The following is a 25,094-nucleotide window of genomic DNA, read 5'->3' as shown; positions in this document are numbered from 1 at the left end:
TCAGAGGGGCAGCATGCTGACTGCGGCCTAGAGGCCCCCCGGGGGTGGTAGGACGCTCGGCTGGGCCTGGAAGGTCTTCCTTGAATCCCACTCAACTCCTGGACGTGCCTGTCCAGCCCCTCGGGACCCTGGCTGATGTCCAGAGAGGACCTGGGCCTGGGCCCCTTTTGAGGCCTGCTGCTATTTCTTAATTAGCCCGACCAGACAAAGGGGCTTTTCATGGGCACTGTCCCCTGGGCTGTCACATGTGGGCACCACTGGACTGGAAAACAGAGTGGGCTTTGCCAGGACTTCACCCCCACCGTGCCTGCCCAGAGAAGATGGGCAGGGAGGAGAGGCCGGGGAGGGAGGCCGGCCTGGCCCCCCCAGGCTGGCTGCGGCAGAGGACCCTGGTCCCGGGAATCACGTCTCCGGTCACACTGCTGCCACCAGGTGAAGGGAGCCAGGTGTCCAGGCAGCGGGAGCCCAGGGTCTGCTGCTCCCTGGCGAGGGGCTGCTTTCCACCAGGACACAATTCAGGGCCCCCAGGTGGCGCAGAGCCAAGCCCTCGGGCAGAAGGCCCGGATGTCAGTGTGCTGGGCTCGCCAGCCAGGCAGAGCCTCCGTGCCAGCTCCGGGGCCCAGGGGCGGGTACAGTGGAGGGATGCTTCTACCGCGCGCCTGCCGCCCGCGGGCAGCCCGTGCTCACCCCCCCGGGGGGGGCTGCCACGCCGATGTGACACCGGCCTGTTGAATGTCCCCAGCACCACCGTGCCCAGGAGTTTCTCCCAAGGTCAGGCACGTCTGGGGAGCCCGGCAGCCGGGACGAAGCCAGGATCTTTGTTTTCCTTCCCGTGAACCTCTACCTGAGAGGAACTGAGGGGTCTCTGGGCCTTTGCTTCACAAAGGTTGTGAGTCTGGGGGTTTCTGGGGTGGGCGGAGGGGGTGACAGGCAGTGATGCTTTAATGCATCTGGGGTTTCCTCTTGGGGTGATGAAGATGAGAACGTGATGGTGACAGCGGTTGTAGGACACTGTGAACCTGCTAAATGCCGACAAAAGGCACACTTAAAAATGGTTAGTTTTGTTATGTGAGTTTCACCTCAAAAAAAAAATAAAACAAGAAAACTTTTAGAAGGGCTGTCGGAGCAGACAGGCTCTCCCTGAAAAAGCAGGAGTGAGGCGCCCCGGCCCGGAGATCAGGTCTGGACAAGGAGTGCGCACTTCCCCGGAGCCCCCAAGGCCCCGCCCACCACACCCCCTGCGCACCGGGGCGCAATCCCTGGGGCTGCACTGGGCGGGGGGCTCAGCAGGGGCCTGGCCGGGGCTGCAGCCACCATCCCCCCAGACAGCACTAGCCTCCGGCGGGGGGCGGCCTCCCCTCCATCCTTGGCCGGGCATCAGCAGTGCCTGAGCCCAAAGGCCCCCAGCCAGGGCACAAAACAGGGCAACGTAAGTGCACAGGGATGCCCGACACGCGGTCCAAGTGGTCAGCACGTCGCCATGGAGATGGTCATCTGCGGGGTCCCTGGGCCCCGGCCGGGAAATGCCCACCGGCTCCCGATGAGGGTTGGGGGTCGGTGTCCGTCCCCTCAGCCAGAATGCCACCCACAGCGGTGACGTCTGCACCATATACGCTGCTGGCTTAAATGAAACCCAAACCAAGGGGCCCCGAGGTTTCGGCACCAGGAGAACGGGAGCAGCCAGAACTAAGCGGCGCGAGAGGAGAGATCTGTGCTGAGATCACCAGGAAGGGCGTTCAGAAGAGCCGTTAATATGTACTTAAAACATTCTTCATCTCCACCAGCATATGCCGTTCCACCTAATTTTGATCAACTTAAATGTAAAAACGTCTCTGTGCCTCCGCTCGGGTTTTACCGCCATCTGGTTTAATTAGTCCTCGGGTAGCGTGCCGCCGAGTTAATGACGGAACTCGCCGGGCTGATTGCGGCAGCTGCTGGGGCCGCATCTCACCTCGTCCTCTCTCCTCGACCCGATGGCGGGGGTCAAGGCTCTGGTGGCCGAGGACGCGGCGGGGGGTGCGGGTGGTGGGCCTGGAGGGGGACTGGGCGTGTGAGGCTGGGCGCTGGCAGGACGGCTGCCAGGGTCGCCCTGGGCAGGGAGGGGTCTCTGCGTTCAGACCCCTGGAGGATGGACTCCTGCCCACAGGCTGATGGAGGCCTCAGGTGGCCCCGGATTCGCTTCTCCCGTCAGGCCGGAAGCCAGTGCCTGGCAGGGGGTGAGCAGCGCTCCCTGAACAGACGACAGAGAGACCATCCCCAGAGGAATGAGGCGGGCAGGACACAGGCCAGGACCAGCCTGGGGGCGAGGAGACGGGGAGGGGCTACATGAGCAGGGCCCCCGGCGCCACGAGGCCTCAGAAGACCTCACCGTTGGCAACTGTGATGGCGACTTTGACAAGTGCGATCCTGGGAAAGGAGGGAACAGAGCCACGGGAAAGCGGGCGTGACGCCTGCACGAGAAGGCGGGAGAGGACGGGTGGGGGGAGCTGAGGTCCACTGGTCCGAGGCCAAGGTGCCAGAGGAGGGAGAGGTGGAGATGACCGGGGAAGGGGTCAGCGGGCAGGGCTCAGGCAAGACCAGCACCCCAAAGCCCCACTTTGCAGGACACGAAGCTGCAGCCTGGCAGGTCCAGCCCCACGAAGTTCCCACTGCTGGCCCTGTGCTGGGGTCTCACCGACCCAGAGCAGCTCTGCACCACTGCTCCCCACCCTGGGAGGGCCCGGCCCCTCTCTCAGGGTCATGTCCACCCTGCCGCGTGGGAGGTCTGGGCCTCTCGGGTTCCACCCTAAAAATGGAAATGACGGTGCCTACCTTGCCTGGTTTTGGAGGTTGAAGGTGATTCGTCGAGATGCCAGGACAGCCAGAGTGACGGCCCAGAGTCAGTAGTCCTGTTGGTGTCATTTCAACCTTCTGAGATGAGCCCTTAATGGACACTGAGAGCCTTACACCCAGTGGATTTTCCCTTTTTGCCTTGTCTGCCAGGAAGCTCAGAGCTAAGCTCTGTGCTCAATTTCAGGAGCTCCCCTGTCTGGGCCGGTGATTCTCAGCTGGAATGAGTCACCTGGCTGACAGGTGAGGGGACTGGCCCTGCAGGCTCTAGCTCTGCCCAGCACAGAAACGACCTGGGGAGATCCAAGAGGCCCTCCCCAGGCAGCCTCGAGACCCTGAGCCATGTCCACGGAAAGGTAACTGACAGAACTGTCCCCTCGGCTCCAGTGCGTTTCTGCGAGACGACAGATGGCTGCCACGCCAGCTCACGTGCACACCGTTGACGCCCAGAGAGCCCACACTCAAGAGTCATAGGAAAGTTATCCCCAACTACCCAAATTAAACGTATTAAGAGGTAACGGGATTTTAGCGTATTTATTAATCAATTTGACAATGCCTGGGGATTGTAATATAAAAATAATCAGTTGGCCTTCTCACCAACGTGAGACGCCAAGAAGGTGTCATTTAATTTTCCAATAACGACTGCCACCTTTCCAAACTTATTGTTACATTAATTGAGATGAAAATTCTGCAATTTGGAACTTCAGAAGGGCATGTGTTCGTTCCGTCTGGAGCCTGTGCGCACAGACAGGCAGCGACTTGGTGGTCCGCACTGGATTCCACTCCTGGGACGCAGGGAAGACGCTGAGGCCGGCTGTAACCACCGGCCAACAAGGAGCGTCCAAGATGCAGCAGGTTCCCACAGGAGACCTGAGCCTCACAAAAGGGAAGGGAAAGGAAGGAGGGCTGGGTCTTCCCTCTGTCCCGTCCCACCCGGCAGCCGTGAGCCCGTGTCCACACCAAGGCCGCCTGGACCAAGCATCCCCGCCTGACACCTCCCTAGCGTCCCTGGGGAGGAAGCCAGTAGACAGACGGAAACTGTCTGCACAGCGAGTCCCCAACAAGACTAAAGGGCGCCACGCATAGGACACACGTGGCCCCCGGGGCAGAGGCGGCGCCAGAGATTGCAGAGACCGGCCAAAGCCAGATGCCCCAGCACAGCGACAGCGTGAACGTGGCTCCAGAGTCAGGCCCGGTCAGGGCCTCGGCCTCTCTCGGCCGAGCTCTGCTCTGAGGCCCCAAGCTGATGTCTGGCCTCGGGAAGCCTCTGGTCCTCGTGTCTGTAATGGATGCTGAGCCCTGATGACCCACCACGAGGGAAGAAAAGCACATTGAGAGGAGTTATGTTCGAACGTACACTTGTGCGCGTACCCACGCACGCACACACACACACACACACACACACACTCTCTACGAACCGTCTAGGTGTTGGTATTGTCCTCATTTCGGACTTTGTTATTTTCCTTTAATTTTTTGTTAAAGTCTTCCTTTAAAATTACCACCTGTCTCCGGGAGCAGAGCAGAAGGGGGTTATTTCCTGGCTGGAGTGAGGCTGTGACAGTGAGAGGGAGTTGAGGGGAGGGGGCTCTAGTCACCTTGCCTCCTTGGCCAACAGATGCAGGCATGTGTGCAACGTGGGCCCCCAGTCACCTTCTCCACGTCCCACCTGCGCCGTGGCCAGCATCCCTGGGCTGGCTCCTCGCTGCCTGCCTGCCACGCTGTGCCCCGGGGACCCGTCACATCCATCACCAGCTGCAGCCTGGGGACGCCCAGCAGACGCCCCTCTCCCTGCCCTGAGCAGCATTCAAGGAGTGAGGGGACCCACCCAGCTTGGGGAGACCCCACAGAGCCCTGGAGGAGAGGGCACACAGAAGCAGGCTTCCCCTTCCCCCCCCCCACCCAGCAGACCAGCCCCTGGATGTGTGCACGGGGAGGGGCCGTCCCCACCGGCCACGTGAGGAGTCCGCAACACCCACACGCAGGCCTGCACGAGCCAGCCTCAGGCAAGGGCCCTTCGGAGCTTCAGGGGTCCGGCTGGACCAGCGAAGGGGCTGGAAGGGCAGAGCTCCCTCTGTCCCGGGAGGCAAGCACTGCGTTTGACTCAGTCTCTGCAAGTGTGTTTTGTAAAATCAAAATTGACAATGAAATGGCTTCTCTGCAGATCCAGGTGTTGCTGAATGAAGGGCATTTTCCAAAAGGAAGGTGCTCAGGGCTTTGTCAACTGCCTCCCAGGGTGGGCAGGTCTCTGGTGGCTAAAGGAGCCCAGGAGGGCTGGACCCTGGAAGGCACCAGCGAGGAGAACCATCCCACCTCCTGGAAGCCTGAGCCACCCCCGGCCAGGTTGGCCCGAGAGGCCAGGCCCTCCACAGGTGCAAAACAAAAGCACCCAGAGGGGTGATGGGGCCCCGTGTAGCACCAAGCACAGCACAAGCCCCGAGGCTACCTGCTGACCAGCTCGCCCCCTCTGGGGTGGCCCCGGCTGCCCCCAGTTCCCAAGACTCTGCACCTCTGGCTCCCAGATCAGCCCTGCCCTGTGAATTTTAGGGTCCTGGCTACCCTTAAAAGTGCTGCGTGTCACCCCACAACAGATGACAGCAGTCCCTGTGCTGGCCAGGACACACATGGCAACACCCCCTACACCCAGGTCAGGGGAGGATGGTCCCTACGGACTGAGGATTTTCTTCTTTGTTTATACAATTTTAAGGGTTACATTCCATTTACAGTTATTACAAAACATTGGCTCTATTCCCCGTGTTGCACAATACGTCCTTGAGCTTATCTTATACCCAATGGTTTGTACCTCCCACACCCCCCAGCACTGTAGTGCCCCCTCCCCCTTCCCTCACCCCATTGGTAACCATTAGTTTGTTCTTTATATTCTCTATATGTTGGGTTTTTTTTAGACTCCACATAAAAGTGATATAATACAGTATTTGTCTTTCTCCGTCTGACTTATTTCACTTAACATAGTACCCTCCAAGTCCATCCATGTTGCTGCAAATGACAACATTTCATTCATTTTTATGGCTGAGTAGTATTTCATTATGTATAAATATACCACATCTTCTTTATCCCTTGGTCTATTGATAGACACTTAAGATGCTTCCATACCTTGGCAATTGTAAATAATGCTCCTATGAATATTAGGGTACATGTATCTTTTTGAATAAGTGTGTTGTTTTTTTTTTTTTTTTCAGATATATACCCAGGATTGGGATTGCTGGGTCATATGGTAGTTCTATTTTTAGTTTTTTGAGAAACCTCCACACCGTTTTGCATAGTGGCTGCACAAATTTACATTCACACCAACAGTGTACCAGGGTTCCCTTTTCTTCACATCCTCGCCAACAACTGTTATTTGTGTTCTTTTTGATGTTAGCCATTCTGACAGGTGTGAGGTGATATCTCATTTTGGTTTTGATTTGAGTTTCCCTGATGATTAGTGATGTTGAGTATCTTTTCATTTGCCTGTTGACCGTCTGCATTTCCTCTTTGGAAAAATGTCTATTCAGTTCTTCTTCCCATTTTTTAATCAAGTTGTTTTTTTGATGTTGAGTTGTAGGAGCTGTTTATATATGTTGGATATTAATCCCTTATTGATCATATCATTTGCAAATATTTTCTCCCTGTCAGTAGGTTGCTTTTTCATTTTGTCAATGGTTTCCTTTGCTGTACAAAAGCTTTTAGGTTTAATTAGGTCCCATTTGTTTATTTTTGCTTTTATTTCCTTTACTTTAGGAGACGGATCCAAAGAGATCTTGCTGTGATTTATGTCACAGTGTTCTGCCTATGTTTTCCTCTAGGAGTTTTACAGTATCCAGTCTTACATTTAGGTGTTCGATCCTTTTTGAGTTTACATTTGTATATGATGTAGAGAACGTTCTAGTTTCATTTTTTTTACATGTAGCTGTCCAGTGTTCTCAGCACCACTTATTGAAGAGACTATCTTTTCTCCACTGTATATTCTTGCCTCCTTTGTCATAAGTTGACCATAAGTATGTGGGTTTATTTCTGGGCTCTCTATCCTGTTCCACTGATCTATGTGTCTGTTTTTGTGCGAGTACCATGCTGTTTTGATGACTGTAGCTTTGACTGTAGTCTGAAGTCAGGGAGGGTGATTCCTCCAGCTCTGTTCTTTTTTCTCAAGATTGTTTTGGCTATTTGGGGTCTTTTGTGTTTCCATACAAATTTTAAAATTATTTGTTCTAGTTCTGTGAAAACTTCCATTGGTAATTTGAGAGGGATTGCACTGAATCTGGAGGCTGCCTTGAGTAGTATGGTCATCTTAACAATATTAATTCTTCCAATCCAAGAACACAGTATATCTTTCCATCTGTTTGTGTCATCTTCAATTTCTTTCATCAGCATCTTATAGTTTTCCCAGCACAGGTCTTTTGCCTCCTTAGGTAGGTTTATTCCTAGGTATTTTATTCTTTTTGGTTCAATGGTAAATGGGATTGCTTCCTTAATTTCTTTTTCTGGTACTTAATTGTTAGTGTATAGAAATGCAACGGATTTCTGTATATTAATTTTGTAACCTGAAACTTTACCAAATTCATTGATGAGCTCTAGTCATTTTCTGGTAGCATCTTTAGGATTTTCTATGTATTGTGCCATCTGCAAACAGTGACAGTTTAACTTCTTTTCCAATTTGGATTCCTTTTCTTTTTCTTCTCTGATTGCTGTGGCTAGGACCTCCAAAACTATGTTGAATAAAAGTGGTGAGTGTGGGCATTCTTGTCTTATTCCTGATCTTAGAGGAAGTGCTTTCAGCTTTTCACCATTGAGTATGATTTTGGCTGTGGGTTTGTCATTTATGGCCTTTATTATGTTGAGGTAAGTTCCCTCTAAGCCTGCTTTCTGGAGAGTTTTTATCATAAATAGATGTTAAATTTTATCAAAAGCTTTTTCTACATCTATTGAGATGACCATATGGTTTTTATTTATTCAATTTGTTAATGTGGTGTATCACATTGATCGATTTGTGGATATTGAAAAATGTTTGCATCCCTGGAATAAATCCCACTTGACCGTGGTGTATGATCCTTTTATTGTATTGTTGGAGTTGGTTTGCTAGTATTTTGTTGAGGATTTTTGCAAATATGTTCATCATATTGGCCTGTAATTTTCTCTTTTGTGTGTGATATCTTTGTCTGGTTTTGGTATCAGGGTGATGCTGGCCTCACAGAATGAGTTCGGAAAGTGTTCCTTCCTCTGCAAATTTTTGGAATAGCTTCAGAAGGATAGGTGTTAACTCTTCTCTAAATGTTTGGTAGAATTTACCTGTGGAGCCATCTGGTCCTGGACTTTTGTTTGTTGGAAGTTTTAAAATTACTTATTCAATTTCATTACTGGCAATTGGTCAGTTCATATTTTCTATTTCTTCCTGGTTTGGGTCTAGGGGACTGGAGCCTACCCACCAAGTGACCCCCAATAACCACCTTGGGCCCCAGGGCTTGGGAGTGCGCCCCTGCTCGGTGACACTCCACAGGCAGTCACATGTCCTCACTGGGGAACTAAGTGCCATCTGTGCCACCCCCTGGGGCCTGGAGCTCATGCCTGGTGTCTCCTGGAGACTGTGTCTCCGTGAACCTTTCCCTTTTGCCAATTTAATCTCCTTTCAGTCTAACAAACCATCCCCGAGACTGTCACAGCTTTTCTGAATCTGACAGTGGTCTCACGGACCCTGACCCATGGGCAGTGGCAACGGTCTGCACTGGGTGTGCTTAGGATGACGTTTCTGTAGACATAGTGCCAACTGCCAAGGCTGTCTGGATGCCTTTGGGTAAATGTTCTTCCTCAGTCCCCAGACAGACATCACTGTAGCCTGCTGGCAGTGCTCTGCATGGCACAGCCCTGGTCAGCCAGATGGTGACCACCCGATTCCACACCCCCATGGGGCAGGACGTGTTTCACAAGGTTAATGGCAAGATCCAGAGCTGAAGAGGCCAGCAGCCATGTTCAAATCCCAGCTCATCAGACTTGGGGAAGACAGGGAGACACTGTGGGCCTCTGAGACCCTCAGTTTCTTCTTCTATAAAAAGGGAATCATATATCCCATCTCCTGCTGAGAAGACTCAATGTCACAAAGTACGAGAAGTGCCTGGCACCTGACTGGCACCCAGCAGTGGTTCAAGAAATGTCCTCTCGGGGACTTCCCTGTGGCGCAGTGGTTAAGAATCCGCCTGCCAATGCAGGGGACATGGGTTCGAGCCCTGGTCCGGGAAGATCCCACATGCCGCAGAGCAACTAAGCCCGTGTGCCACAACTACTGAGCCTGCACTCTAGAGCCCACAAACCACAACTGCTGAAGCCCGTGGGCCTAGAGCCTGCGCTCCACAGCAAGAGAAGCCACCGCAATGAGAAGCCCGTGCACCATAATGAAGAGTAGCCCCTGCTCGTTCGCTGCAACTGGAGAAAGCCCGCGTGCAGCAGTGAAGACCCAATGCAGTCAAAAAAAAAAAAGAAAGATTAAAAAAAAGAATAAGTCACTGAAACAAAACTTAAAAAAAAAAAAAAAAGAAACGTCCTCTCTGGGAGGGCTACAGGCTTTTGTGTGGGTTCCTGAGCACTGGAGCATTCTGGATGCAACTGGTTCAATCCCAAAGGCAAATAATGTGAGCCCCACCTGCAGGCAGACACGCCCACAGTGGGGGACAGTGTCCACAAGCACCCTGCCCAGAGAGCTCACAAGGAGGCTTGGGTGGGGTGGGGTATGGAAGGCACCCAAGCACCCAAAGTCTCCCCAGTGCAGACCCTTGGCCGCACCCTGCCAGCTGAAGGGACCCCTGCAGTGGCCTCTGAGATTCCATTCGGGAGCCCCACCCTGTGACGGTACCTCTTTCTCTCCCCCGTCCCCTCCTTCCCTTCCCCACCTCCTTCCCTCCCCCCTCCTCCTCTCCTCCTTCCCTCCCCCGTCCCCTCTCTCTCCCCTCTCTTTTTAAAGCTGCGATTGGAACTTAACTTGGAAACAGCAGATATGTCATCCGTAGGCTCCCCCAACTTGTCCAGACCCTGAAGTCCAAGACCCACCTGCCCCTCTTGGCGTGGTGTCTGGACCATCCCCTGCTGCCCCCAAGGCTGGCTGCAAGTTCCATCACGGGTCTCCTCTCCAAGCCTCCCAAACCCCTCAGGACCAGGCTGGGGCCCCAGAAGACAGCCCGGCTTTGTTGCCACCTCTCCCACCAGGAACCCTGGGCGCGTCCCCGGCCTTCCCTGAGCCTCACTTCCCTCTACAATGAAGAGAAAACAAACACTGAGTTGGGAGGGTTGCCGTGAAGATCTAGGAGCAAGCGGGACAGTTTGCTGGGCGCCTGGCAGGATGTCCATCCACCAGGACTGTAGCTGAGCGACATAGCAGGGCCAGCGCCCACCTCTCCAAGGATGGTCCGCAAGGACAGGGAAGCATCACTGCGTGGACAGGCCCCGGGGTGACAGCACATGCCTGTCTGGGCAGCAGATCCAGCTGCGGTCACCGAAGCCCCGAGAGGGGCAGTCTGCCAGGGCTGGGGAATATGGGGGCTTCAATCGGGACCCTGGAGGCAGGATTCCAGAACGACGTGGGGGCTCGTGGTGGAACAGGAGCGAGAGGCGCCGCAGAGGGGAGACTCCTGGGGCAAACAAGGCCTTCGTCTGGGTTATAGTTGGGCAGGAAAACAAGGCGCTGGCCACAAGGACCCCGTGGCCTGGACGATCTGTCTCCTTTTGGAACCTTAGTGGATTCGAAAGTTGCTAAAGGCCCTTCCACCACCCAGGTAAAAACACTTGCCAGAGGTAGTCTTCCAAGTCAGGGTCGAACGGGCAGGCCACCCCGTATCCACCCCACCCTGTCAGCCAAATCAGCATCAGAGCCTTTTTCATACACATGTGTAAATGGCTGACAGCAGCAGTAATCCTGGGTTAACCCATCCGCGGCACCTGCTACTCACAGCCCTGACCCAGCCGACGGGGCCAAGCTGACAACGGGAGGCCCAGGTCCTGCCCCAGAGGGGCTCCCATCCCTGGGTGAACGCAGGGCCACACGGCGTGGAGCTGGCAGGCCCACAGCCCCCCAATTCTGGGGGAGCTCCTGTGAATGGAGACGTCCCCACCTTCCAGGTGCGCACACGTCACAGGAACAAGGCCTGGGCCCTCCCACATGTGGCCACGCTCAGCAAACGCTGGCCTGGAGGGCCCTGAGTCCAAGGCCACGAAGCCCTGCAGGGCCTGGGCTGGCTCCTGACCCTCCCACACGGCGTCCACCTGAGTCCCAGCAGAGGATGTGCTAAGGCTTCGGCCGCCCTGATGGGAACCTGACCGGTGAAGGCTCTGGGCATCCAAAGCCAGAGCGGCGTCCCGCCTGGCTCCGGCCGTGGACAAGGCTGTGTGGAGTGTCCGTAGTCACAGGTGGCCTGGCCCGCCCCAGGGAACCTTCCAGGCCCCGCAGACTCCCACTAGGGACACTCCAGTATGTGTCACGTCTGCTCCATGGCACAGAATCGGCTCCCCTGTTTCTCAGAAGTGTCCCACCCCATTGCTGGCCTCAAGAATAGAGCTTGAGCAAACCGGGTATCAGGTTTGAGGGGGCAAACCCAGGCCTGGCGTGACACTGGGAGGAAGGTCCCAGGCCCGGCCTGTGTGCAGGAAGCCTCTTCCCCGAGGGTCCCGGCCCCGCCCGCAGGCTCACCACCCCACATCCTCCAGGTCACAGGGGTGGGGCTGACATGCTGAGTGGCCAGAGGCCTCTGGGTATCCTGCCCACTTCCCAGGGTCTAACAGACAGAAACCTCCTGACCACCTGAGACAGTGAGGGTGACGGGAGCATCTTGCAAGATCTCCACGACGACAGCGTCCAGTGAAGTCTGCATCCTTCCCACACGCACTGGGCTTCGGAGCTGGAGGGGGCGCTCGGCCACCCGGCTGTACCGCGTGGGCTTCTGCTGCTCCTGTCTTTAAAATCTGTTCCTTTTTCATGCTGGAACCTTAAGATGAAGCCGGAGCTCAAACAGACTGAACTCTGACCACATCCAGCAAACGCATTTCTGTTGACCACGGACACTGATTTTGACTAAATCAAAGTCCTTGTAAAGAAGCACGTGGGTTGCCACAGTGGCCTGTGTCCCACAAGGCCTAAGCCTGCCAGAAGGTTTCAGAAGCCCTTGGTGCCCACGTCCAGTGTCCCAGATGCTGATGGTGAGAAGTTTTGCTGTTTCCTTAGCTTGAGAGCTCATGTCTCACTGTGGTGGGGGGTTCAGAAACCTCCCCAAGTTCATTAACACACACCTGCTTCGAGGTCTGGGTCCTGACAATTTTTCATGTGTGGAATGCATGTTGTTTGGGCCGACCAGGACGCCAGAGCAAAGGTCTCCGGGGGTCACAATGCAGTGGCTCCCGACACAGCTGGCCCGACTCAGTCGCGTGTTTCCAGAGCCCAGTGAGTTCTGGAAACACGTGCCACCCCCGCAGTCATCTCAAGGTGAACGTCTCCCTAGACGGCCCTGCTCTCCCACGCTGAGGGAGCAGAGAGACCTCTCCTCTCCAGCTTGCAAACATGGATGCGACAGGTCCTCCGACACACAGCCCAGAGGGCCAGCCTCTGCCTCCCTGCAGGGTTCACTCCTACGGCCACAGGGCCCAACACGAGCCGGGGAAGAAAAGAGACACAGGGAAATGCACGGAAGACCCAGCGTGGCTCCGTGGCTGGCCTCCTTCAGCCACTGCAGCGCAGACCATAAATTAGCATCAATTGATTAACACGAGTCCTATCAACCCATTAATGGCATTCAGCTATACCCGGGGAAGTGCTGTTAGGTAATGGAACTGCTATGGAGAAAAATAATTTAGAAAGAGAGCCAGAGAGAGGCCTCTCCCCTGCAACCAATGGCATTCAGGGCGGCGTGGAGACATTAGCATTTTAAGCGTGCGACGTCCTGATAGGAAAGCCCTCCAGAGAACTGTCCAGATACCCCTCCCCGAACCACAAGGCTTCAGGCAATGGGTGTGCTTTAAAACTGCCTTCCTCAACGCTCAGTTAAAATCAGATGCGAGTCAGGTCTTGGAAAACTAGCAACGCCCTGCCCCCCGATGTCACCCGGATACCTGACAGCAGGAGACCATGGCCTAGCCCGGCTCCAGCCGACTTGTTCACGGTCCGGTCAAGCAGGCCAGGAAGACTCCGCTGTCACCTCATCATCGGTGGATTTTAGTAACAAGGAGGTAAGCTCAGAGACGTTCGTAATGCTGGTATTGACTTTCCTAAACATCAGGTGAAACCCTCCGAACAGAACTTAGGAGAAAGCGGCCCATCAGAGGCCGTCAGCAAGGACACCGGGAGAGCCTGCCCAGCTGCATTAATCAGCCCCTCTTGCTGGACATTCAAGACACCAAGACAAGGCAGGTGGGGACAACTTGGGGACGGGGGTGTCCTGAAAAGTTCAGGGCCCTGGCCACCCCACTCCCGTCTCTGCAGGGACTCAATTCTGTCTGTTCTTTTGGAAAACCATTCTGGAGCCATCAGTAAACCAGGGGTGCCGTGCTGGGGGCCCTGCCCTGCAGAGGCCCACGCTGAGGGAGTCTCTCAGGTGCAGAGACTGAGGCCCCAAATCAGAAGGGATACGTGTCTGTGGCGTGTGTACACACGTGCGTGCACAAAAACAGGGACACGGCACGAAGGGACAGGGAAGCGGAAGCAGCTGGCACTGGGAGGGGAGCCCTGAGCTCTGTCCCCTCCCGCTCTTCAGTGCGTGGTCCCCAGGCCTGTATCCTCCAAGGAAGCCGCCAGGCCACATCTGTGCATCCCACTTCCTGGTTAAAAAGGAACCGGCGAGGAAAAGCTCTAGGGAGAGTCAAGTCTCCAACCACCCCCATCCCCGCCCCACCCTGGCCTCACCACCTGGGGTCTCCCGGGCCTAGGACTCCGGCGGGGCCATCAATGGCTTTGGCTCATGACACGCGAGTCTGAGACTGAAAAGCAACATGCAGGCCGGGGCTGGGGGCTGCGGGGAGACCCGCACAGGTGTGCGTGTGCAGGAGTGCTGCCTGATACAGTGGGATGTGCATCTTCACGCGCTGCACCCACATACACAGCAGCACGTGCCGTGCCCGTGCGCTGGGGGGCTGCTCCCTGCCGCCCCACGGTCACAGATGGCATGAGGATGGCGATGGGGTAGGGCTCCCGAAGGAAGGCGGCAACCGGCTGCCTGGGGACTAGAACACACTGCCTGTTGGGGAGGGGGGTGGGCAGGGGCACATCCTGAGGCATAGGGGCTCTGCATGCTCCCCCTGCCAGCACGGGCCTGCTGACCCCGGGCACCATGCAGGGGCTCCTAGGGCCCAGCCAGGGCCCAGTGACAAGGCTGGCGGGCACAGGCTGGAACAGAAAGAGCCTGGCGGAGCCCCATCAGGGATACAGGCAGCAGGCCCTGGCGTCCCCCAAAAAGGACTGAGTAAAGGCAGCTTCCAGGCAGCCAAGGTCCCGCCAAGCGCAGCAGAACTTTTGGAGGGAATGGCGTTTATGAATTTGTTCCAATGGGCTCTAGACAGAAATCTCCGAAATCACGCCTCTTGAAAAGGCGAGTATCGTCAAGCCAGTGGGTAGATGGCAGACAGGTAGTGGGCTCCCCTGTCCCCGTGGATCAGGAATGTTTTATTGCCTCTAAATGGCTTTATCACCATCAGCAATAAAGTTACATGTGAGATATGGAGAAATCAGGATGTGGAGAAGAGTCTGAGACCAACCTCAAGCCCTAAGGCTGGTTCCAAGCTCTGGAGACAGAAGCGTGGGGAGACACTGTCCCCTCCCAGCAGACAGCCTTTCCCACGGCCCAGCCCGTCTGGGCACGACCGGGGAGATGCACCTGCCGGAGAAGGCGACCGGCTGAATGTCCTCACACCCCTGTGCTGGCTGTTCGGCTACAGATGCGGTCATGAGGTTGTCACGCTGCTGGCACTGAGCCCTAGGACCAGAGTCCCGATTCAACAAAACCAGGAAACGCCAGAATAAGCCTGTGGACTGCGGACCCACAAACTAAATCAGAGGTCCCAAGGATGGGGGTGATTCTACCCCCAGGGGACACACAGCAAGGGCTTGGTTATCACCCCGGGGGGGGGTGGAGACTACTGGCACCGAGCGGGTGGTGGCCACGGAGGTTGCCCAACACCCCACCATGAGGAAAGTCCACCCTGGAGAGCAACCCGGGCCAAACGTCCACGGTGCTACGGGGAAGAAACCCCAGGGATGTCATGAGAAAGTAAGTATTCAAGGAAAATAAGGATGAAGTAGAAGCTAAGGAAAGGAGGTGAGGCTGACGGGAGGGTCTGGAGAGCTCTCCACTCTGGCAGTGTGAAAGCCTACCAAGGACACTTTGAAAACAGTGAACGTTTCACTGAGATCCCACACATTTTTCTTTTTTCTCCTTTTCAATCAGATGGTGTTAGAACCAGATTTTATGCTCTGGATCCAACAACTTCAATTTTCAGAATACATCTCTCCGGCCCTGCCCCCAGTCCTTTGGCCACACCCAGACCCTCAGCCCCACCCCTAGCCCTTAGGCCTTGCCCCCAGACCTTCGGGGCGCCCCAAGTCCTTAGGCCCCAGACCTTCAGCCCCGCCCCGGTCACAGCTCACTGCCCAGGGCGCCAGGATCAAGGAGTGTTTTCTCAGAGAATGGGGCAGTCGATGCCCGAAGGCCCAGAGCCATGACAGCCGGCATCCAGATGAACACACAGAGCGCTGGAGAGGGAAAGGAAGCAGTGTATTCAGGGGAGGCTTCCTGGAAGAGGAGTTCTCCAACACTGGGGTCAGGGCATGTTCTGGAGACCAGTCCAGCTCAGGGTTCCCTCGCTGCATTCAGCAGCACTGTGGTGAGTTACCGTGCGAGGGACACCGCGGACAGCGGGCTATCGAAGTGAGTAAGACCAGGGCATGCACAAGAGAACGGGCACACACATCACATTCCCACGAAGGGAGCCCTGGGGTGCCGGCCCCAGGCTGAACTCTGCCAGGCCAGCACAGAGGGATGGAGAGGGCCACTGGGGCAGGAAAGATCGGCTTTGTGAGGCCCAGAGTGACGTGAGCGGGGAGGTGGCGAGATGGGGAGGAGAGGACTGGTGCCGGCTCCATTCTAAGGGAAGCCGTGCGTGGGGATCTCCCGTCGGCCAGCCTGGAGGCAGAGGGGCCACCGAGGACAATGCTGATGTATGCAGGAGGGACTCGGGTGACGGTGGGGAAGACAGACCTGGAGGATGGCTAGGTGTGTTCTGGAGAAGGAATCACAGGAGGCTGGGCACAGGGAGAGAGCTGGAGGCTGCCCTGCAATGCAGAGGCCCTGGCGAAGGCCAGGCAGGGCAAGAGGAGGCTCCAGGGGTGGAAGGGGATTCAGGGCCAGACCCTGGGCCGAGAGTTTGGGGCAGGCGGTGACCTGAGAGAAGGCAGGCAAGGACCCCAGCAGAACAGGGTGCCGGGCCCAGCTGGGTGCCCCGTCCTCTACTGCCTTTGCTTTGTGCTGACCGTCCAGCCCCCCACTGGGACGCAAGCCCAGGAGGCCACGGTCTTGCCCATCTCTGTGTCCCCACGCTTCCTAATTCCTCATCATACGAACAAGCTGAGGCACGACGCCAGGGGCCGGCTCTCCACCGCTCTTGCCTCCAGCACACTTAGAAGGAGGGCCAGGTCCCCAGGTGGGACCCCACAGAGGCCAGCCCCTCCACGGGGGAGGCCGACTGCACAGCAGGTGACACACCAGGGCCCAGGACCGGGAGGCGGGAACATTGTGAAGTGAGTGGGGTCTTCCCCAGGGGACATCTCACCAAGCGGCCACTGTCCCACCAGGCCTAGACCCACCATTCCCAAGGACGCCGCAGGCACGCCAACTTGGAGCTGGGCCTCCCGAGAGCCACGAGGACCAGGGGATGCCGGAGGAGTCCCGCCGGCCTAGTTGGAGACAAAAGTGATTCCACACTCGACTCCTGCCAGCCATTGGAATAAATAAGTAAACGTTACAAAGCCTGCGGGAGCCCTCCACCACGTCTGCGGGGTGAAGGAGAGATGGGGCGGCTTGCCCAGATCTGCTGCCAGCTGCCGAGCCGTTTCTGGAAAGCCCAGCCATCAGACAGCTTGTGCTGCCTGCTGGGAGCTTCAGTTAGCGCCACTCCAGGGCCCAGATCTGGAAACCGTGGGGAGGGGGACATGGAAGGGGGAGCAGGCCATTGCTGGACGCGTCCCAGAAGCCGTGGGAGCCCTGGGGCAGCCCGAGCTCGGCTCTGGGGTTCACGGATGGCGTGCAAGGCTGCCTGCAGAAGGGGACAGCACCAGGCACTCTCAGCCCCATGTGCCAGCCCCGGCCAGAGAGGACAGCCAGTGACAATCCCCCAAACAAATAAAATCCAGCAGATCCAGCGGCCAGCCCCCTCTGCGACCAGCATCTGATCGATCCCTCTCACGCAGGAACCCTGACCCACATCCTCCTCCTCAACCAACCTCCTCCCCAGCACTCGGCCGGCACCCACGGCTCTGGGTGACAGGTGGCGTTCTGTAGAGGTCATTAACTCCAGAGCACCACATTTTAATGCAAAAATGAGCCCGTGTAAATCAGCGCAGCTGCGAAGCTATATAAAGAAATGCGGATTTTAATGTTTTGCTTTTCTTCCCATTTCTCGCGCCACATTATCATAACATTTTCCCGTAATCACGCCCATAAAAGTCACCTGAAAATACTTCATGCCACAAAAGCTGATCTCCATATTTCCTCCCGGGGATGTCAAGTGGCAGGTCCTGAGCGAGAAATTCCAGGGCGGAATTCAGCCCAGACGCCTGGTGCCGAAGACTCGGCCAGCTGAGTTGTGGCACACAGCCCCTGTTTGGGGGGCGCTGTCCTCTGGCCTCGCTGCAAAGAGTGAGGTGCCAGGGGAGTCCTGGAGGGCGTGGCCCCTCCTGGTGGTGTCGGGGGCTGGGGGGAGCACCAATCAGTCTGGCTGGCTTCCAGGGGCATAACCTCCCCCAGCTCGCCGATCCCTGGGCGCGGAGTTCCACTAATACAAATCCCACGAACAGGCAACCTATCTTTATGTAGTTGAAAGAAACACACAGCACATCTTCTCCGGCCAGAAATTCATCAAATAAAAAACACAGTAGGAGAAAAAAGAAAAAAAGGATGAGATATAAACTTCTGAATGTCATCACTTCATTAAGTTTCCAGTATTTCCAATTTCACCTCCTGGAAAACCCCAGAAATCAAATTTGAACAGCAGGAAAGTGGCATATTCTAATCTCTCTTAAATATGCAATAAATTGTATTTATAAGGAAAATGCAGCATCAGAAAGCCTACGCTTCTTTAGTATTCTAATGGATTAAAAAAACAATTCAGAAGTTGTTTGTAATTTCTTCTCGTAGTTGCATGAGGACTATTACATGAGATTTAACTGAAAGCTACCATTCACTTTTGATGAGATTTATTTGAAAAAAAAAAAAGTCAAAAACAGAGTCACATTGCCTCTCGCACCCTGCTCCCTGGTACTTTAAAATATAAGACTTTCCTCCCACCCACCGTTTACATGCCAGGAGCACCTGACCACCAAGACCGTCCAAATAGGAGACGTGCAATCTACGTGAAAGCGTAGCCTTCTCCGACTTCGAATTAAACACCGCGCACAAGTGTCAAGTCAAGGCTTAGTGTCCTAAGGCAGCCACTAGCTCATCATTCTCTCCACCTCCCTCACAGTTATTACAGCCAGTATGTTGTAAGCCAGCACAATAGACTGCATCTTCGGGGTCTCGGGGCTGAGCACAGCACACAGGCAAATCACTCTGGTTTCGCCAGAGCTGTCCCACTCCATCCAAGAACCAGGTCGAGGCAGAACTCTCCTCTCCAGATATGCTAAGGGGAAGACGATCTAAATCAGCGTTTTCCAAGCCATGAGGACAGAGGTTTCCCCAGACCAGAAAGAAGGAGAGTTTCAATTTTCTCATCGGAGCTCATCACCTCCCCAGGATAAGTCTTTACCAAGCGTCCATCCCTGCTGTAATGGGAACGTACACAGAGGTGGAGTCTGCATCTCTAAAGAAAGCCATCAAGGGCCCCCTTCCTCTTTCTGTTTCTCCTGACAATTGTTCCCCAATAGGAGAAAAATGACAAGGCTGTGTCACTATAGCAACTAACTTAATTGGTGGACTGCAGGTCTTTCTCCAGCCAGAGGGTGGAGCCCATCTCCTTAAATATGAATCTCAGCAGGCGGCAAAGAAGGGAGGGCTTTCAGGGGGCCAAGAACAGTAGAACGCCCCTAACCGAAAACGAGGCCAAGAAAGATTCCAGTCTTCTTCTAGCAGCGCCAGTAAGTGAACACCTTTTGTGCTGCAGAGAAATGCACAGATTTAATAGGCAGGATAACTGAATCCTGTATGACGCTTATCAGTCTCCCTAACTAATGATACGAATAGATCTGCTCCAAAACACAAAAACATTTTGGGTTATAAAAATCCTTACTGATAACAAAAACAATTTACAGACACGGATGTTAACTATTCTTCTTCATCCCAGATATATTGGAAAAGAGAATGAAATCACAGGAACTGTTCCATTTGCATTTTATTTGCTTTATCAATTCTAAAAAAAAGAAGTGTTTTTTTCTCTAGGACTGATGTTCCAAGCTATCAATTATTATTATGTCTATTTCGTATCTTAGTGCAGTGTTTTAATTCCTCCAAGAGCAAATGTCTATTTTGTATTTTAGTGAAATGTTTTAATTTCTCCAAGTGCCTTTCTGGTGTAACGGGGTGTGTCCAGAAACGTTATCTTATTGTCAGTTATTCCATTCCATGGAGATGGAAACAACCATAAAAATGTGGTCAACCCAAGCTTCTGCTATTAATGATTTCTGCCATTCTGGATAAGACGTTTTTTGTTTTTTTTTTACCAAATGTCCTCGTCCTGGTGGGAGAGCTGTTTCCAGAATGCCAGGGAGGCCTCCGCAAAGCAGCCTGAGTGTCCAGTGGGATCTCGGGTCTCACCAAGTGTCTGAGCAGCGAGCAGGCCCGGACCGCCAGTGGGAGCAGGCAGCAGTCTGGCAAAGGTGTGAGTGTCAGGACAGACACAGCGGGTCCCCCTTCATGTTCAGGAGGTGCTGGGTGGTGGGGGGGGGGGGGCGGGGGGGGGTGTGGAGTGAGCAGAGACTGCACACAGAAGGTGAGAGAGGAAGGCCCTGGCTGGCGCACCTGGGGTGGGAAGTGTTGAAGCCACGGGGCAGGGCGGAGGTGTCATGTACTTAACAACAATTAGCAGTTACTCCTCTCTGTACCCGGAGGGCTGCCTCCCTAGCCAGCCTGTTGTTGCCGGGTTCTCACCTTGGCGCCAAGGATGTTGTCGCCAGAGGCGGGGAGGGACAGCAGCCTGGGGACTTGGGGCACAACAATCCCCTTACCACACACTGCTGGATGAGCCCCCCTCCCGTGCTGCCACCAGGAAGTGCATTTAAATGACACCTCCTGGGTGAGCCCGGCCCCACGGGGAATCTTCCCGCTCGGAGACCCCTCCCCACGCGTCCCCACGCGTCGCCAGCAACTGCAGCGAAGTGCACAACCCGGCTGAGACCAGCAGCCCGACTCCTGCTCTGAGCACCGGGTTTCCCCCGCCGTTCCGGGAGGATGCGGGGTGCTGGGCTGTCCCAGGACTCCGCGACCGCGCGCGCCCCGCGTCTCCATGGCCCGCCGCGGTCCCATTTTGGAGAGAGCGAAGGCTCTCGGGCTGGGAGCTAGGAGGCCGAGGGCTGCGAGGAGAGAGGCTCCGCGCCGGCCTCTCTCTCCCTCTCTCTCTCGCTCTTTTTTTTTTTTTTGTAAAGAATCCATATTTTTCCATCGCCCATGGCAATTCTCCATGACAGGTGTTCCTCAGCGCCCGTCCTTTCCTCCCGCTGGGATGGGAAGGGACCCGAACCCTGTGCCAGGCGGTCGGCGGGGGAGCCCACCAGCCCGCGCCATCCCGGCCCGGAGCCTGTGCCCGGGACGCTGACCACTCCCCACCCACACAACCAGCCGCGAACCCGTGTCCGGAGCATTGACCATCCACCCCCACCGCAGTCCCTAGGCTGTGCCCAGCGTCCCACCAGCCTCCATTCCCCCAGCCCCCAGCCTGTGCCCCGGGCGCAGCCCACCCCGACACACCCAGGCAGACCCCGACCTGCTCCCGGTCCCCCAGCCCCCAGCCTGTGCCCCGGGCGCCCACCAGCCCGCGCCACCCCAGCCCCGAGCCCGTGGCCCCGCGCCAGACCCACTGGTTCACCGGCTCGGGTCCCCGGACCCTACTCGCGAAATGCCGGCGGAAGCGGCGAGTCCTCTCCGGGCACCCCAGCCCTCACTTCTCTTTTTTAGGAAAGCGCCGGCGAGCCTGCTTCCCGGGAAGGCAGAAGCTCCAGCCGCGCGTCCTAGCCCGAGCCCCGCTCCTGCCCCACGCGCCCCGCTCCGCACTCGGCCGCCGCGTCCCCCCGCACGTCCCCCGCCGGAGTGTCGCCAGCGGAAAGCTCAGGGCAAGGCGCTCCACCGACAGCCCAGGCAGCGCTGCCCGCCCGCCCCGGACCTGCCGCCGCCTCCGGAGCGCGCGGCTCGGCTCGGCCGGGAAGCCGCCGGCTCGGCTCGGATCGCGGGCCTGGGCCGGGAGTGGCGGCGGCACGCCGGGCAGCCGCGGGCATCGCCGCGCAGGGACGCGCCGCGCCACCCGGGGCCTGGCGCCCGGGCCCTGCCCCGGAGTCGGAGAAGGGAGGCTCAGCGGTGGCGCCGGCCTCCGAAGTGCCGGCCCCTCGCCCTCCCGGCCCAGCGCAGGGCCGGCGGGGACCCGGGTGACGGCGCGCCCCGAGCTCGCAACTCCGCACGGACTACGGGCGGCCCGCGGGGCGCCCCCGCCGGAGCCGCGGCCCGGAAACGGGGAACGGGGGCCGGGGCCGGGACCGGAGGGCCGGCCGAGGACCCGGGCCGCGCGGTACTCACTGCAGTAGGCGATGAGCAGGCTGGCCAGGATCATGAACGCCCAAAAAGTTGAGGACATGCTGGGCAGGGCGGTCGCATCTTGCCGGCTGCTGGTCCTGGGCGATGGCGCCATTGAAGCCGCGGCGCCCGCGCGGGGGGCAGCAGCGCGTCTCAGCAGCCGGCCCTGCCCGCGCCCCCGCGCCGGCCTCCACGTGCGGGCCCCGCGCGCGCCATCCTCCGCCGCCGCCGCCGCCGCCGCCGCCGCCGCCGCGCCCGGGCTCCGGCCCACTGCGCCCTGCGCCGGCCCGCCCCGCGCCGCTCCCGCGCCCGCGCCCGCGCCCGCCGAGCCCGGGGACGCCGGCCCTGCCGCTCTGGGCGTCGCTGCGCGCCCGGGCTCGGCGCGCGCCCGATGCGCGTGCCCGGCGCCGCGGGGGCCCCGCGGGGGCCCCGGTGCTGGCTGGGGAGGCCGGCGGCGGAGCGGACGAAGCGCCGGAACCGCGCCTCTGGATGGCGACAGAGACGGCCCGGCGCGCCCGCGGCCTGGGCACCTCTCGGGGAGGACGGGCCGGCCAGCGTGAAGTTTGTGGACTGGGGCCGTGTGGCCCGCAGGCCCTCGGCGCCCACATCCTTTCCCCGCCCCTGCCTGCAACGCTGGGTCCCAGACCTTGCCTGGGCTGGGGGTACCGGAGTTTATTCCAAGTATAGGGGGCTTTAGACCCTTTCCCCGGATGGGCCTTGTCATCCCTGTTCTGGGTTTTTTGTTGGCATCCTCAAACCCCTGGAGGGCACAGCCTTGGACCCGCGCAGAGTCAGCTGAACACCCAGGAAAGGCTGCTCCTTTCCCCAGGCCGGGCACTGCCAGGCCAGGAAACACGTCCCTGGAGCCCTGTCCTCGGCCCCTCTGCAGCGCCTCCACCTCTGCCTACTGTCCTGGCCTTGGTGAGCCTCTCCGTGCGCACCATTCACAAGGCTCCAGTCTTGTGTCTCTAAATTCCCCACCCGGGACTGGTCTCCTGTGTTAATGCCGAGGATGGAGAAGATGCATCCTTTGAGGTCACTTTCCCCATCCCCACTCCTCCCTCTCCTGTCCCCTCAGCAAGACAAGCTCCCAAGTCCAGGTGCTGACCTGATGGTCCAGCTACCCGGGGGCCAGGGAGGCTCTGACCCTGCGGTGCCCAGACGCACCGTCCACCTGAGCACTGCCTCCCTGCCGATTCGTGGACACGCCATAGAAACGCATCCTTCCCAATTCAGGGGGTCTTCCGGGTTCTGCATGAGGAAGGGGAGCTGGGGACCCATGAGGTCCTGTTGGAGCTGGGGACCCTTTCTCAGGAGCCACTAGAGGGCCTGGGCGCTGATTGAATAGCTGGGAGAAGCAGAGATGGAAGAAGGTCACTCACGCCCCTCCTTTCGCCTGAGTCCTGGCTGGGGAGGCCCCTGAGGGACCAGGGAGCCTGCCGTGAGGGGACGGCTCTCCCAGGAGCACGCACACGTGCACATCACAACACACGTGCACACAGCATATACACACATTTACACCACACACACAACATACGTGCATATACGCACACACACACACACAGTGCGGGAGCCGAGCACGCAGAGAGCAGAAGACTCAGGCCAGGTGGTCCGTCTGGACCCAGGGGTCGGCTCCGTGGGCGCCTTGGCCAGGGGCTTGGGCAGGGCTGGTGTTGTAATATGGTTGTATCCAGGCTGATTTTCTTCATAAATTTTCTGGTCCTGTTTAATTACAATCCTCTGACTTCCCGTCTCAGTGTCTTCCCAACTGCAGCTGCCCGTCTCCCTTGGCTGGCAGGGAGGTGCTGCAGAACCTGGGCCCCTGAAAACCGGGGCGGGGGTGGGCGGGCACGAGGGCAGGACCCCTTGTCTCCTCTGCCTCTGGCTCAGGGAGGGGCCCCTCAACCGGAGTACATGGAGCCACCGTGGATGCCTGCATCACCTTCACAATTCATTCATTTGATTTCAGCCTTTCATCCTGTTAAAAGGATGTACCTTGTAAAAATGTTACACCTTGCATTTCATCCTGTGCATTCTGAACTCCTGCTCTGGACATTCATTTACTCAACGTCAATTTACTGAGCACCTACGAGATGCCAGGTGCTGGAAGAGGGAAAGTGGACCAGGCATGCACTTTCTGTCCCCTGGAGATGTGTGGCTTATTTAGGAAACCAGCCACTACAGGGCAGTGTGGCCAGTGCTGTGAAGGGGGGAGGGCCGTTAGAGAGCCCGCTGGGGCAGAGGAGAGGAGAGTTGGCCCAAATCAGGTTGTGGGGTTCCATAAGGGCGTCCCAGGGAAGCTTCCAGTGGTCTTCAAACATTTTTGGTGCCATCCTTAAGACACACACACACACACACACACACACAGGCACACAAACACTTGAAAATTTCACAGAACAATACTTACACCCTCAATACTCTCTGATATGTTCGATTCTATCCTAATTCATTTCATAAAGCGCTGGTTGCCCACCCAATAATTTTGTTTACTGTAATTTTCTTTGCTTGACAAACACTGTTCTATAGAGACATGTGGTCTGTGTTGAGCTTGGGAGGATAAATCGGGGCTGTCCTGCGAAGCATGCAGGAGATGGTGACGGTGGATGGTTGGGGAGGGTGCTCTGAGCAGAGGGAGGGGACACGCTGAAATGAAAGAGTCTCCTTCATCCTGAAACTCAGGCCAGGAGACTTTTGTGGCCGCAATGTCAGGAGCTTGACATGTATTAAAAAAAAGAAAATCCAGTGACACTTGTTGAAGACGGTAAGGCAGACTTTATTCAGGACCATCATGATGTGTACAGGGACCACTGGGATAGGATGTTGCAGTGGGGGAAACAGACAGGGCTCTACCCTGCCTGCCGCATGGGTGAGTGGACATTTATGGCCAAGGAGCAGGTGAGAGTCAGTGGATGCAAAATGACTAAGAGGAAACATCAGGGGTTGGCGGGGGTGGGGGGGAGGGGGCGGTGGTGCTTCTGGCAAAGCCGACCCAACAGGATTCTTGCTGCAGGCAGGCCAGGTGGTCAGAGGTCACCTGGGGGAGCGGGGGGAGGGTAAGGAGCCTGGTCAGGTATGGGGGCGGTGGTTCTGAATAAACAGACTTAGCAGCGTTCTTGCTAAAAGTGGATCCTACAAGGAAGTAGGGCCTAGAGAAGGTTCTGGAGCCTGACTAAAGATTGCTCGAGCAAAGAATCTTTGTCAGGTGGAAAACTTTAGGAAGTCGGAGTGGATCGACTAGTTCATGCCGTGTACTGAAAACTTTTACCAGAGAGAGGAAGAATAATGGAGTCCTTGGTGCTTATGACTCAGAATCCAGGG

The 25,094-nt window shown here is 56.8% G+C and overlaps 1 protein-coding gene across 1 annotated transcript in view; it reads right to left on the bottom strand.

The window, feature by feature from the left end:
- Window positions 1-21,902, bottom strand: part of TAFA5 (TAFA chemokine like family member 5) — a 197,697-nt gene extending 175,795 nt beyond the window's left edge. Inside the window, exon 1 of the mRNA XM_068561139.1 lies at window positions 21,780-21,902. Coding sequence (XP_068417240.1) covers window positions 21,780-21,891 — 112 coding nt within the window. The 5' untranslated portion in view covers window positions 21,892-21,902. The remainder of the gene's footprint in view (window positions 1-21,779) is intronic.
- Between the last annotated feature and the right edge of the window lie 3,192 nt (window positions 21,903-25,094).

The sequence above is a fragment of the Eschrichtius robustus genome, chromosome 13 (genome assembly GCF_028021215.1).
Source record: "Eschrichtius robustus isolate mEscRob2 chromosome 13, mEscRob2.pri, whole genome shotgun sequence".
NCBI classification, from domain to species: domain Eukaryota; kingdom Metazoa; phylum Chordata; class Mammalia; order Artiodactyla; family Eschrichtiidae; genus Eschrichtius; species Eschrichtius robustus.
Note: the sequence above shows the minus strand (reverse complement) of the source record. Positions and strands in the feature narration are given on the sequence as shown.